The sequence below is a fragment of the Onychostruthus taczanowskii genome, unplaced genomic scaffold, assembly GCF_017590055.1.
Source record: "Onychostruthus taczanowskii isolate IOZ18803 unplaced genomic scaffold, ASM1759005v1 scaffold23, whole genome shotgun sequence".
In the NCBI taxonomy this organism is placed as follows: Eukaryota; Metazoa; Chordata; class Aves; order Passeriformes; family Passeridae; genus Onychostruthus; species Onychostruthus taczanowskii.
In genome coordinates this window covers 2803639-2818520 of record NW_024499573.1, presented here as the reverse complement: position 1 = coordinate 2818520, position 14882 = coordinate 2803639, and the positions used below count along the sequence as shown (strand labels likewise).

The 14882-nt window shown below is 44.4% G+C and overlaps 2 protein-coding genes across 4 annotated transcripts in view; one reads left to right on the top strand and one right to left on the bottom strand.

The window, feature by feature from the left end:
• Window positions 1-4420, top strand: part of SLC26A5 (solute carrier family 26 member 5) — a 33199-nt gene extending 28779 nt beyond the window's left edge. For 2 of the 3 annotated variants that reach the window (XM_041405431.1, XM_041405430.1), the window contains 4 exons: window positions 556-678; window positions 1544-1750; window positions 2028-2082; window positions 2634-4420. In XM_041405431.1, coding sequence (XP_041261365.1) covers window positions 556-678; window positions 1544-1750; window positions 2028-2082; window positions 2634-2776 — 528 coding nt within the window. In that variant the 3' untranslated portion in view covers window positions 2777-4420. The remainder of the gene's footprint in view (window positions 1-555; window positions 679-1543; window positions 1751-2027; window positions 2083-2633) is intronic. The other variant, XM_041405432.1, reaches the window with a different exon arrangement.
• A 1991-nt stretch (window positions 4421-6411) lies between these two features.
• PSMC2 (proteasome 26S subunit, ATPase 2) lies at window positions 6412-14848 on the bottom strand. Its single transcript, XM_041405316.1, has 12 exons — window positions 14694-14848; window positions 12874-12911; window positions 11632-11713; window positions 10639-10738; window positions 10187-10318; window positions 9480-9552; window positions 9240-9335; window positions 8817-8981; window positions 8240-8327; window positions 7404-7606; window positions 6767-6863; window positions 6412-6678 (listed from the first exon to the last, which is right to left on the bottom strand). Exons 1-12 carry the CDS (start codon window positions 14761-14763, stop codon window positions 6521-6523), a joined length of 1302 nt encoding a protein of 433 aa, XP_041261250.1. The 5' UTR covers window positions 14764-14848; the 3' UTR covers window positions 6412-6520.
• Window positions 14849-14882: the final 34 nt, after the last annotated feature.

Below are 14882 nucleotides of genomic sequence, written 5' to 3'. Positions count from 1 at the left end.
TTTACTGGAGTGTAAGACCGTGGAATACTGTGGGCATTTAGTGCCTCTCAAGGGCAGCAGATGACCTGCACTCGGGGCGTGCCTCCTGCCTGTGTCACCCCCGCTGTCACCGGGTGGCAGTGGCAGCAGCAGAACCGCCTGACCCGGTGACAGCTGTGCCTCTGCTAACTTCTGAAACATTTTTCTGTAGCTCCCATGGCGAGTCTTGTACAAAACAGGTGGGTGGTACTTGCCCTCACAAAGCAAGAGATACTGGTGATTACTGCCCAAATGCACTTCTCTCCCCTTTGCTCTCTGCACTCCAATCAGCGTTTGGTTGAAACATGACACTCTGATTTCAACAAAAGAATGAGATGCATCTTTCCCTCATCTTGTTAACACAGTGCTTGCCAAGATGATTCCTTCTTTACACTGCTCTCACCCCCACCCAGGGAAGCTGGAGAATGCAGGCTTCTTGTTTAAATTTATGGCAGTGATTAATTCAGTGCAAATTGATACTCCAGTGCCATCCTAACAAGCTGAATCTCCTCTGATCATACTTTCTCCTCCTGACAGACTGGAGTGGACCCTGGTGCCTTATTAAAAGCAAGGAGAAAAGCCCAGAAGCGCCATGCCAGGGAGATAAAGGCAGCAAATGAACACAGAAAGAAAGCTGTGCTGAAGCTGGTGAGCTCTTCGGTAAATATTTACCTCTGCTTTATCAGCTTACGGGCTGCTCTCAGGTGTTACCTCTCTTGTGTTTCATACAAGGTGTGCTGCTTAGGAAGGAAGTGCTGTGCAGTGGGGACAGGTGGCTGAAGGAGCAGTGGAAGGATCAGAGGCTCACTGCTATTTTGGATAATTGTGTTGGGCCTTGATTGCTTTCGGGTAGCAGAGTAGCACTGAAACTCTCCACACTGTCATGCTGTCTCACCAGTGGTCTTGGCAGAAATCAAAGGGACTTTGCTCCTCCCCACACACTTGGAATAATAACGTAGGAATAATACAGAATAAAATCAATTCTAATTAGCAGCCCCTGTAACAAGAAGGTGCCATCCCCTCTGCTAATCCTGGCATGGCCCAGATACATTGGGAAGGGTTATTTGGGACATGCTTGTACTTTTATGCATATCTAAATTCACCACCATGGTGGGAGACTGTGTGATTTTACCATGGGAAACCTAAAAGAGGCCTGACTTGAGAGCCCAATTGCTGTTCTTTATTTTGAATATATAGGTCTTGATGGAATTAGCCAGGGATAAGACAAGGAAATGGAGTAAAATGTGACAGTAAAGATGAATAGGTGTCAGTGTTTGAAGGAAAAGGGTAATTCAGTCCTGAGATAACATCTTTAAGCTGCTTGTGTGTGACTGTTAAAAAGCTGAGCATAAGAGAACAAAACTTGATATACACAAGATATGGAAGAGTGTGTGCAAGTCAGTTTCTGTAGTGACCAGGAGCTTGTCAACTTTTAAAGGCTTAAAGAACACGAGTGAGGGGGGAAAAGGGATTTACATGGAAAAAGCATTGATTGCCTTTAAGCTTTATTCATCTTCTCTCCCAGACAAACGACGTAGAAGCAAGTGTAAAACATGAGATAGCAAGTGATGACTTACCTGTGAATGGAAAATTTGCAGATTCTAGTGTACAAGACATGTCTCCTGATGAGCATGAACATTTTGTGGAGCCCAAATCAAATATTCACTCTTTAATTCTGGATTTCACCCCGGTGAACTTTGTGGATTCAGTTGGAGCAAAAACGCTAAAATCAGTAAGTAGGGTTTTTTTTTTTTCCCAGAAAAACCCACAGAAAACTTTTCAGATACCTAATAAGGAGCCTGTCAGCATGAGACATAACTGCCTGCTCAAGTATAATCCAGTATCTCACCTAATCACTGGTTTAATTTTGTAATTAAACCAGTGATTAGGTTTTTAGCTGAATACTGGGGAATGTGTATTCTGCAGCTTTCACAGTATTTGGCTTCCAGAACTGTGATATGTATGGTGATGTATTATCTGCATTTAACTTCAGCTTAACTCTGTTGTAGATTATAAAAGAATACAAAGAAGTTGGTGTATGTGTCTGCATTGCCAGCTGTAGTGGTGAGTTGAGATTTAATTTTTTTTTTTTGTGAACTTTATGGGAGAGATTGTGTTTTAACTCCTTCCCTCTGCTCCCGAATTTCCTGCTGCCAGCAGTGCCTCAGTAGTATCAGCACTTCACATAAAATTGGACTTGAGGAAAAGCAAGCCCATATGCATTAGAGCCTTAACTTTAGTGAAAGTAGAGCATTGATGAAATGAGCTTTGTGAGGACTGGATCCTGCTCCCATTTCTTCCAGCTGGCAAATGTGAATGCCACACTGAACTTAGTATCTTGAAATCATAGTGGTAATGTAATGAGGAAAAAAGCCTGAAACGTTCCAATATCCAATATTTGGGATTGCAACATCTTCTGCCAAGAGCAGGCCTCAGTCTCTGTCTGCACAGGCATAGACTGCTTGGAATAGAAGTAGCATGTGATGCACTTGCCTGTTTCAATTTTTTTAGTAAGAGAACAAGTTCTCATCTTCTTCCTGGGATGCCATTGTCTTCTGTCTTTGTACTTCAGTGTATGTGCCGATGCCATGTTTGGGCTTTGTTTTGTTTTGTAGGCCCTGTTGTGAATGAGCTGACGAGACTGAATTTTTTTGATCAAAGTGTAACAAGAGAGTTGCTGTTTCACAGTATTCACGATGCTGTCCTTGCTTGCCAAGTGAAAGATGGGTCTGCTGCACAGGCCGACCCCGACCTTTGAAGAGCGGCACCGAGCAGAATGGAGCCAGATTTATGCTGATGGAGATTCTTCCTGAATATTTAATTTGCACAGTTTGAAGAGAGCCTGAGGCTGTTTGTACCTACGGGTATGGGGTGGTGCTTATTTTTTGTAGGAAGAGTAGATAAGGAAATGGAAGCCTTCATGCTCTTGAATTTTTTCCTTCAATCAGGGTATAGCCTTCCAATAATAAAAAAAGCACACAATTATGCAAGAAAAGAAAATTCAGTGTATTCTGCTGCAGTCAGAATCTGGTGGACAATGTGACATTCCTATTCCTGTTGAGAAAATGGGCACTTTAACTCACTACAAGTGGGATCTTGCAGGAGGTAACTGTTCTGCAAGTGCAATACACTGTACCAGTGTCTTTAAATAACTTCCTTAGATGACTTTTAAAGCCTGATGTCAACATCTGCACACAACAGCTTGGTACAATTTATAATACTCTGCCAGCTGGATTAAGGCATTCACACTGGTGGCATTTAGCTGCTGCTGTTTTTAAACCTGGATGGTAGAGTTATTTTTTTAAAAAATACCTAACCTGTCTCAGCTATACCCAGTTCTTCATTTCTGCTCTAAGTGAACTTGAAGTCAGAAACTCGTTGTTTAATTATTACATTATCAGTATGGTAGTTGCACTGCCAAAACTTGGTTAGGCTGTCTAGAAAAGAACACAGCTGATTTTAATCTAAACTTAATTTAGCTTCAAAGTTTAAAGACAAAATTGTTTTAAGACAGGAGTGTAGCCTGTTTAAGTTAAGAACTGATGCCCTATATGCAGTCTCTTAAGCTGGAATGAAAATTTAAGGAAGGTCTAAAGTTTCAATGGTCAAGAAAAAAAAAAAGGTACTTTTCTGTTGCCCATCTTCTTCCCAGTAGTGCTGCTTTTGCCACAGCTTTTAAGTGCTTTGAGAAATAGAGTTCAATATGGTACATGATTGGGTTTTTGGAAAAAACAGTAGCGTGGGGTTTCTTTTTCTACTGTCAGCCTGGCCACTGCAGTATTGTCTCACTTCAGGTGTGAGGTGAAAACCATGGAAATCATGCAAAAGGAATCTTCAGTGCCCCTGTCTCCCTCACAACAGTCACTGTGAAGCTCAGCAGAGGCAGGAACCTAAAAGTGTTTCTCTGTAGGTTATTTTGACAGCACAGGGTAAGTGGGGCATCAGTGACATTTGACTCAGCACCCTCAAATCACAGGTCCTGTGCATAAGGAATTCAGACACCTTCCTCACCTCTGGTCACAGAATGTAATATTTTATTTCAGGCTCTGTTACATTTAGGGCTTCTTCAGGTAAACTTTCCGGGGACCAGGGAAGTTGGGGAAGATACTTATTTCCTCAGACTCCCCTGCCCATAAGGATGGGAAGCTTTCTGCATCAGAAATTGCTGCTTAGCTGGAGTTCAAAGGATGAAGTGCATGCATGTGAAGACATTGTGTGTACTTATTTAAACAACTTTTGGTACATTTTATAATGTTAACTAGTTCAACAAACCTTTGTATCTACGTACAGTATATTTTTCTACTTTCAGCTTGTTGCAGCTTCAGTTTTTAACTCTCTAGTCTCTTCAGTTCACACTGAAATCTTGTCAACTTCCAAAATAAAGTGATGTCACTTGTCAAAATTTTCCACTGTGTCATGGTGAGATTCGGTCCGAGGGACAGGCTGAGAGCCCCAGGTACAAGTGTCTGATGCCAAGGGAGGGGCCAGGAGAGGCTTCCGAGAGCCTCCAGCCAGGTCTTCCCTGCTGTGCTGGTTCCTGCTCTTCACTCCTGCCACCCCATGAAGCCCTCTCCATTTCAGACCTCACAGCTGATACACAGCTTTAGCTGGATCTCCCACCGTGGCAGAAACAGATGCACTTCCCAGGGAGCTGCTGAAATGCTGGACTGAAAACCTTTGCCCAAGAATGTCCCACATCCCAGTCCACGCAGAACAAGTGCTCCTGCAAACCCCCAGCAGTGCTGGTAACTCATCCCATAGAACAAAATTTTCAGCAGCTTTTGCTCATTTCTTCCTGTGTTTTGCTGCCACCAGCTGAAGCACTGCCTGCTCCTGGCAGCCTGAGCCAGCCCCTAAAAAGGGAATCCACTTCCTCTGCCCTGCACTGATTAACAGACCACTATCCAAAAGTTAAATCCTAGCTTAGGCTTGTCAGTGCCAGAATAAACAACCCCGGGTCCTTTAACCTTCTAACAGGGCTCCAGTTTGTCTGCAGGGACTGGGGAGTGCCTCCCCCCTGCTGCTGAAGCCCCACCAGTGGCACTGGATGGCCTAAGTCTGGCTGGTACCTGGCAAAAATCAGGGTCATGTTCCTTTCCCCGCCTTTTTTTTTGCAAGAGCACTGAGGCTAATTCAGGATACCTGGTAAGAACCAAACTCTTTCTCCATACTTCACTTACCCATCTCAAATAAAAGCTACACTTGATTTCAAGTGCTGCTCTGGTAAACAGAGATGCTGTCAGTGCTGCCTTCTGAAAATGAGAAACGTTCTGTCCCACCAATAAACTTGCATCCCTCCCTAAAATGTTCTTCCTGAAATGACACACAAGTATTGAGATTGCCCAGGTTTCCCTATCAAGATACTGACACCAGCCAGAATCCTAACCCTGTCCATGGCTGCATACTCTCCCTATTGCACACAATTCCTATTAAAAAAAAAAAATATATATATATACAAGTGGCTTCATAATTTAAACTTGATAAATTCATGAGTCTCATTTTGATACAACTGACAATAAAACTTCTCCCACTTCCAAGACAAAGCAGTTCCCAAAAACATTTTTTCCCTCAGGTATTTCTTTAAGCTCTTCCAGCTCTTCTCCTGAAACCACTTTAATGCAACACTGGAAAGAAAAGGAAAATGGAAGGCTGTTGTTCTCTGTTGAGCATACCCAGCTCCACAGGAACTTGTCAGATGAATGAGGATTAACCTTTCAAGGCTGCCTGTGTGGCCAACAGCTCCCAGCCACTGCTCCGCTGTGGAGCACCACGACCCTGTCTCAGTCATCCAGTGTGCAGCAGCAGCATCTCAGACAAGTCACACAACGTATCCAAGTGCTCACTACCAGACTGATGTCAAACTTCACAGCAGGAGCAGGGAAAAGGAATTTTCCATCCCACAGCACTAAGAAATTACACCTTCCTCCTCCTTGACCCATTTACTATTTTGTAAGACACAAGAAATAATCTCAGCAAAAGGGATAGAAAAACCACTGAAGATTAAAAAAAACAAGTTGTGATGGTACCAGAGCATCATCAAGGGAGGGAAAAAATGTCCCTTCATGTCATCCCGTGGCTGGGCAATGACTCAGACCACGACAAGTGCCCTCCCATGGCAGCTCCTGTTTTCTTGGGACATACAAGCCCTTCTCAACACACCCAGAAACACTGGAGTCATTCAGGGGTCTTCCAGCACCTCTGTGGCTCAGATTCAAGTTTTGGGATGTAAATAGTGACCAGACATCTAAACTTGGGATGCCTGACATTGCCCAAGTATCTGATTTAAGATTATCTGTGGCTTAGGCCATGCTGCTGTAACCTCACTAAAATCTTTTCCCAATAGCATCAACAGTCCACTGGAGTAGAATACTCACAATGAACACACCCCTACCATTTGGAACACTCCATTTATTTCTGGCTTCCAAGAACAAAACATCAATCACTACACTTGGATTTTTGTTCGGCAGAAAGTTTCGGGGGAACGGGAAGAACGCTCCCAGTGTTAGTTGTAGGTCATGTAGCGGGGGGTAGCGCTGAACTTGGCGTACGATTTGATGACTTTGTTCACCGCCTCCAGGAAGTCCTTCTCGGTGGCGATCTTCCGGCGCGCGCGGATAGCGAACATTCCTGCCTCCGTGCAGACACTGCGGATCTCGGCGCCTGAGAGAGACGGACGAACAACTCAGCACTGACCGCCAGGGCACAGAGCACACAGAACTAAGCAAAGACAGAAATACATTCTGCTTACCTGTGCTGTTAGGACACAGCCGAGCCAGCAGCTCGAATCTGATGTCCCTCTCCACACTCATCGAACGAGCGTGGATCTTGAAGATGTGAGTTCGCCCCTGAAGGAAAGGGAGGAGGACAGAGACGTTCATGGCATGAAAGAGGTGATGACTCCAGCCTGCAGCTGTCTGCCTCCACAGCACAGGCAAATGGAAAATACATCTTGTATTTGCTGCCCAACTATGGTTTCCCGTGTCTGGACTGGAATGTCTAAGTGTCCATGACACTAAAGTAAGAAAATAACTTTAAAAAGGGCTTTCATCATAGAAGTACCTCAAGAAATCGCTCTCAAAAGAGCCAAACAACACACAATCCAGTTTCTGAACTAAACTGTGGATCTGGTTAAAGGATTTTTTCTCTGTTGAGCCAGGAATTTACAGTAATTACAGCTGCCCTCCATGGCTTCTCAGCCAGGACGGAATCTGTGCAGTGTGGAAAAACCTTTGGCACGTCTTTAATGCCCCATACTTCCACGTAGTTTCACATAATTTAAGAGTGCTGCATTTGCTGATTCTCATAAACTTCCAGACAATGACGCCCTACCTTAAGAAACACTCTGCTATCAGAACACACTTGGCAGTGAAATGAAGAGTTCTCACCTCAAGATCAGGCAGGCTGAACTCTATCTTCCTGTCCAGCCTGCCAGGCCTCATCAGTGCTGGGTCCAGAGTGTCGGGCCTGTTTGTGGCCATCAGCACCTTGATGTTGCCCCGGGGGTCAAACCCATCCAGCTGGTTGATGAGCTCCAGCATGGTGCGCTGCACCTCGTTGTCACCCCCGGCCCCATCATCGAAACGAGCACCTGGAGAGGAGACACACGAGTTTCACAGGGGGAGAGGCAGCTCCAGGCCATGGGCACAGAGGTGTCACAATGCCTGCAACACACGACACCTGGGAAAATGATTTTGAAGTGCATACAAGTATTTGTGATGAGTTCAAGAGGTCCTGAGTACAAAAGGGCCTCTATCTCCCTAACCACTGGTCAAGATGCTGGAATTTACCCAGGTAGTTTTGTTTGTTTTGCCATTCCCTCAGCCAAAATCATCCTTCTCCCCTGTCTATGTAAGAACTGTTCTACTTTCAAAGAACTTTTCTTTTGAGAAAAAATAATAATGTTCAGAAGTAACAAAGGCATTGAGTGTAGTCCAGAAGCTGAAGGGGTTTAAGTTAACAGTACTTTTCTGCAAACAAATTACAAAGGTTCTTCACTAAAGTTCGAATAATCTGGGTGTTTCAAATGTTCAAAAATGGCTTCCCATCTGGGCTCCATAAACCACTTCCTGACAGCTTCCTGGACACGGGGTGTGCTGGGAGTAGTTTTGTTAACTCTGTATTTACAAGCAGTTTTCTTGAAATGCAGCAACCCAGACACAGAACTACAAGAAAACCTGGAAGCTCTCACAGGAGATTAGAACTGTAGCTACTACAAACATACCTCCAATGGCATCAATCTCATCAAAGAATATAAGGCAAGCTTTTTTAGTTCTGGCCATTTCAAAGAGTTCACGAACCATTCGAGCTCCCTGAAAGAAAAAAATCAAGGTTTTGTTAGATATTTTAGGCACATTAAAGGAAAACTATAAAAATCAAACTTTTCATGCTTCCAAATACTTCTAAGCAATGCAAAAACTCTTTATTTGTTCACATATATAACAGGAGAAGTATAAAGCTTAAAGCAATTTATAAAGGGGAGAAAAAATATTGCTCTTAAACTGAGAAGTACAGATGAAGTAATTTACCTCAGGGCCAACCGAAAAATAAGTGGCAGGGTTGGGAGCAGAATCCTAATTCCAGAGTCGTCCTGAACTGCAGATTGAACTCTGTACTGCAAAATCCCTCTCATAAGTGACAGCAAAGCTGAGGGCATGTCACCATTGACCTGCAGTGATTTGTCTGATAGCTCCTGCACCTGCAGCTTCCAAGTACATCCATCCCTGGCCCCCCTGTGGTGTGTGGCACCCACAAGGGGAATGTGCAACCCCCTCCACCCCCCATCGAGTGCTTGCTCTTACCTCTCCCACATATTTCTGCACCAGCTCAGAGCCGATCACTCTGATGAAGCAGGCATCAGTCCTGTTAGCCACAGCACGGGCACACAGGGTTTTGCCTGTGCCAGGTGGCCCAAACAAAAGCACTCCTTTGGGAGGCTCAATTCCAAGGTTCACAAATCTTTCAGGCTGTAACAAAGGGAGCCAGAAGGCAAGGTTACGTACGAATTAAAGATTATGCGCACCAAAGCATATATGCAAATCAAGGAAATCATTAATGAAGAGCAATGTAAACGAGACTGGGCTGGATTTCACTTGGTAAAACCTGACTTCCTTTCATTAAACTGTTTACACTCAATGACATTGTCTTTTCTGGCTTTTTCAGACATTTACAGATGGCCAGAATACTTCCAAAATAATAGAAGCTTCAATCTGGAGGTTACTTACGTGAAGCAGAGGGGTTTCAACCACCTCTCTCAGCTTTTCAATCTGCTCTTTACAGCCACCAACATCGCTGTAAGTGACATCAGGTTTTTCTTCTACCTGCACAACAAAGAGGTGAGTGAGCAGCTACCAGCCTGAGGCAGGAAATCTCCACGGGCTTTCAACAGCCCACAACAAAATCCAGCGAAAGGAATCACAATTACAAGATAAAGCCACGTCAAAATAAGTAAAGGCAACTCTCACTTGCATCATGGTGACTGTGGGATCAATCTTTGGAGGCAAGGGGATATGGATTTGGTACTTGTTTCTGTCCACCCTGGTGAGGAAGCATAAAGACTATTATTTTAACACTGGTTAAGTAAATGTTATGTAGAAATAACTCTGTAAATGAGAAGCTGAATTCTTGAACTGTTCTTTTCTCAGGCATCAAGACAGCCCAGCCCTGAAAGCTAACAGTCAGGTAGGCTAGATACTGGAATTCTTTCTGCAGAAAATTTTAAGGTTTCCAAAAGTATTAATTCCAAAGTATTTTGAAAATTAAGTTTCAAAATACCCCACAGAGCAAACTGGCAAAATACTGTCTCTTAAATCCTGTCTCTTACATCCCCAGTGAACGTTTCCTGGCTGTTTTGAATGTAACCTCAGAGTGCCAAAGAAAGAGCCTACACAGGCTCCCTGAAAGCTGGGACTGCTGGGGCCTGAACTGAAAGGTCGCTGTCCAATGACACATGGGTTTTGTCAATTTTTGTGAAAATAACACCAACATAAGATTCCAGCAGAGCATGCATGTGAGTTACTGTCATCCAAGAGAAAAACAGCAGTGGTGTAATTTCAACCACTGCAAAACCTGGAAATGTTGTAGTTTGACCTGTCAAACTACAACATGAGATAACTTAAGAGAAAGCTTCAGCCTGCAAGAAGACTCACAAGAACAGAAAGACTTTGCATACCCAACTCTCATGCCTTCTTCTATGTCAGTAGGTGCCACCTGGTCACTGAGATCCACCACGAACTTGGCAAACTGCTTGACATTGATAATGTACTTGGGATCCTCGGAGTCTGCATTGATGATCTTTGTGCACCTAACAAACAAACACAATTGCACCTCCAGGCAGACAAACTGTTTGCCAAGCATAAGCATCAAGAGAGTCACATTCTCCAAACACACCAGAATGCTTGTTGTGCTTGTGATTACACCATTACAGCCTCATACAACAGCTGCAGAAGTAAGTACAAGTATGAAACACATCACACATAATCACAGTTCCTTTATGATTCAGCGGTAAAAGCACTTTCAATATGCACAACACGGACTTCATTTTTTAAAAGAAGTCCACACATAAGCTGTACATCAGGTTTTTAACACTATGGAGCTCTTCTGGAAGGGTAAGAGTGCTCCCACCTTGCAACTTGCAATGGCTGCTCGCTTTGGAGAGTTTGTTTATCTGCAGCCAGATCCCAAAGGGCAGGAGGAGCCAAGCCGGTGTCAGATTCCTTGATTCCTGCATGCAGCACAAACAAGATGAGGAGGAAACAGCTAACTGGGATGTCAGCCATCCTTCCCACACCAAAACCTTAGAGATAACCCTGCAGGAAGTTTGTTGAGAGACATGCAAAACAACACACACACATATCCTTGATAGATTTCCTAAAAAACAAGTTTCCTAAGGAAAGAGCCTACGTGACTGTGCCAGCTGAACATTCAAATCCCAGCCTGGCCACCCTCCCAGACAATTCTGCAGTGTGGGGATGACTACAGCAGGACAGAGCATTGTCAGTGTATATCTACATTTCACTAAAGTGAAACTCTTAAGTGTTTTCACTGAGCTCCAGTGCAAAGTATCAGAAACTAAGGGATTCACACAGATGAAAAACCCCATAAATCTTCCAAAACATGCATATAACAAGTACCACTTCCACGATGTATTTAAAAGAATCAAGATCATTTTGCAAGAGAAATTTTGGTTCTGGCAAATCTCAGTCCTGGCAGAACTGAGAGCCACTGCAGGATTAGCAACAGAGTAAAAAAAATAAAAAAAAAATCAGTGAAAGAAAAAGTAGGAAACAAATTAATTGTTACTGTTATCACTATTTCATTATCTGGTGTCAGAAAGAGGCATTTGTTTCATGCCACCATTATATTTAAAAACCACAGTTTTGATTAAAAATGTGTTAAAGTACAAAATTACAAAATCAGATGTACAGATTAGCCCTGCCCAGTCGAAAAAAAACATCACCTAACAAGCAAAAATCTCATGTTGCCAAATAAAGAACTGTGTTCTTTTGAGAAAAACAACAAATAAAACAAAATGCAGAAGTTGTTGGAAATCAACTTCTTGCAACACTTGTTTTGGTACCTGTGGCTCCTCTATAGCTTTCTACAACAAAAACATACCAGTGAGCTCATTGATTTTCTTAAGCAGTTGTTGAATATCATCTTCTACTTGCTTGATCTGCCTTGAGTACGTGCTCTGGCCCTGGAAAAGGAATATCATGTAGATTTCCTAAGTCAAATTATCCCATGTTTAGGAAAAAGTGACAAGAGCTGCTGCCCATCAAGATGTTCAACAGACTGTCTTGGTGTAAGAGCCAACCATTGATGACAGCCAAAAAGGACAGAATTAACTTCCAGTAACAATATTTCTGTTTGCAAAACTGAAGTGCAGCTACACACAACTGACCAACTGGGAAGGTGGAAATTTTCCATGTTTGTAAGCTTCAGTAATTTTTCTTTTAAACCTGTTCAGCCTTACTTTTTCAAACTATTTCTCCTACAGTTTAAAAAAGACTTAGTAAAATCATATATACAAAGAATTCAGAATACGCTTTTTGAAAACCATCCATACAAGTGCTTTAACTTCCTTACCCAACCTTTCCATCATCCACAGAGGACAGCAGAAGGATCAAGGGGCAAATCAGAATTCTTGCTTGTGATAAAATGCTGGTTTTGATCCAGATCTGCCTAACACAAGCAGATTCAGACCTGGATTTGCTGTACAATATCTGTTTTGTAGACCACTGGCAACAAAAAAAAAAAGAAGCTGCAGTGGGTACCAGCTGTATTTCAGAGCTTTGTAAAGGAGTCCTGGTGTCAACAAAATTCAGATTTCTGCAAAACACACCTAAGCTGCAAGTTTCATCCTTCAAGAGTTCTTCTGCAGGCCAACTGTACTCCCAGTGGAAAGGGTAGATTGGCATTTGAAGCCTTATTGTCTGTGGCAAGTGCCTCCCAACAGTGTGTTTTTTAACATGATGGCTAAAAGCAAGTCAATTTGGTGGCAGGAGGGGGGTCTTAAAATTATTTTTTGTATGAACCAAGAAAACTGGCCAGAGACAAAGCCATAGTAAAGCCCTGGCTGTTAGAGCCCTATGGCAATCAGCAATGAGATCCAAAACAAAAATAGAGAAACAAACCCTTAATTACTTCCAAATTAACAAACCCAGGGTTATTTTTAGTGTTGCAGGCTGTGTCTCATTGGAAGGTGAAAAGGAAGGGAAGATTTTGGCAGGAGAGAAAAGCACCAGGAGAAGGAGAGTTACTCTCCACCTGCTAAGTGCACACCCCTCCAGTCCTGCCCTGTATTCCCCACAGGAACTCTTTGTGTCTTTGATCCTCCCACACCTGTGTGATACTCACATATGTTTTCAGCAAGGCAATATCTCCTTCATCAAGAGCTGAAACAAGACAGGAGAGACTTAACTTCCAGTTCTGAAAACAAAGCCAGCAGTATTAATTCTGCTTCTAAAAGATCGAAACATGTATTTTGGAGAGATTCTTTTGAGTTTCCACTCTTCACTGAAACAAAGTGGAGCAAAAAAGCATCAGGTATACAAAAATGAAACAGCATCTCCAGCTACTCTCTTCAGGCCAAAAGCCTGCACCACTCAGAGCTCACAGCAAGCAAGCCACTTCAACTCTGCTCCACCTGGAGTTATCTCCCAGCCTATGACAGCTCAAAAAAAGGATGGAAGATATCACAACTTCATCTTTTTAACTTTTTGTTTCTAGATGTTCAAGAAAGCATGAATGAAAAACTGTCACCACTTCCCACTAGTGATGTCTCTGCACAGAGGTGGCTCCAGTGACCCCTCTCCATTAACTAAGAAAAATACACCTCTGCTAGTGTCACTCTGCCTCACCACTCTCACATCATTGCCATTTAAGAGATTTTCAACACCCCTCTCCCTTCCCATCCCTGTTTCCCCTCTTGTCTAATTCCACTCTTTTAAAGACAGATGGAGCCTAAACCACACAGTACTGGTGATCTGGGAGCAGCACGTGTTATACAGGATTCTGAAATCCTTCTGTGTTGATCTGTACTTCTTTCCTGACTATTTGTACCACCCCACTGATTGGTTTTTACAACCACTGAACACTCTGTTGCTATAATTTAGAAATCTTTCTTGAATGGGAATAGTTCAAAGTCCATCACTAATTACATTTTGCACTGCTTGTGCTTACAAGTGCTTTGTTAAATATTTACTAACACGAAATAAAAAGCCACAATAAGTTAAAACACGAGGGGCAACCGACAACTTTCACAGCGCGCCGGTATCCTCGGAAAACTCGGCCGCCTTCCCCGGAATTCCGAACGACAGCGGCAGCACCGGGGCAGCTCTGGGGCCTCCCCCCGGCAAGAGAAAGAAACTGTCACGGAATCGTCAAGGCTGGAAGAGACTTTCACGATCATGAAGTCCAGCCATGAGCGCAGCCCTGCCCCTGTAGCCGCAGAGCACATCACCCAGGACAGATCCGGACGCCGCTTCAGCTCCTGCCGGGATGATGGCTCCACCTCCCTGGGCAACCCATTGCGAGAGCTGACCACCGAACTGCGAATTATTTTTTTTCTAATATGTAATGTGAGCCTCCCCTTCTCACCTTTAGGCCATTTCCTCGATTTCTCTCACTGTGGGCACGGCAGAAGAGACCAGCCCTCACCTCACCACAGCCTCCTTTCAGGGAGGTGCAACATTATTGTATCACGTTTTGTTGGACATTTTAAGTAAACAAAAAAAAGTGTTAAACCACAAAAGGAATTTTTCCTCTCACAATTAGGAAACTCGACATTTTAGGAACCTTTTGTAAAAAAAAAACAATACTTAGAAGGCGGATGGCCCATTCCTTCCCAGGATCTCTGCGGTTTCCCGGGCCAGCCCGGGCAGTGCTTGCTCCGCACCCCCCACAGCCGGCTCTGCGTGAGGCCGGCCGGCCCCGCTCCCCTCCCGCCAGCGGCGGCACCGCCCGGGCCCGGGCTCCGGGCCAGGATAGGGGACAGTCCCGGGGCGGCGGCCGCAGCGCCAAAGCGCACACGAGAGACATTTGTAATGCTTTTTAGTCCCTTTTCCCCCGCCGCTCCTCCAGCCCCGCCGTTCCTGGCACCGACATGGCCGCCGGCGGCGCCGCCCCACTCCCGCCCCGGGCGCTGCTCGGAGACTGTCCTCGCCGTCGGCGCTCACCGCGGATGGGTTTGTCCTCCTTCTCCTCCTCCTTGGTTTTCCTCTGGTCGGCTCCCAGGTAATCCGGCATCGCGCCCGCCCGCCTTACGCAGCACCGCGCCGCTTCCGCCCGGAACACAAACCAGGGTGCACCGCGGCCCGCGCTCAGGCAAATCCTTCCGCCCGGCGCCGCGGCCGCCGCCGGGAGTT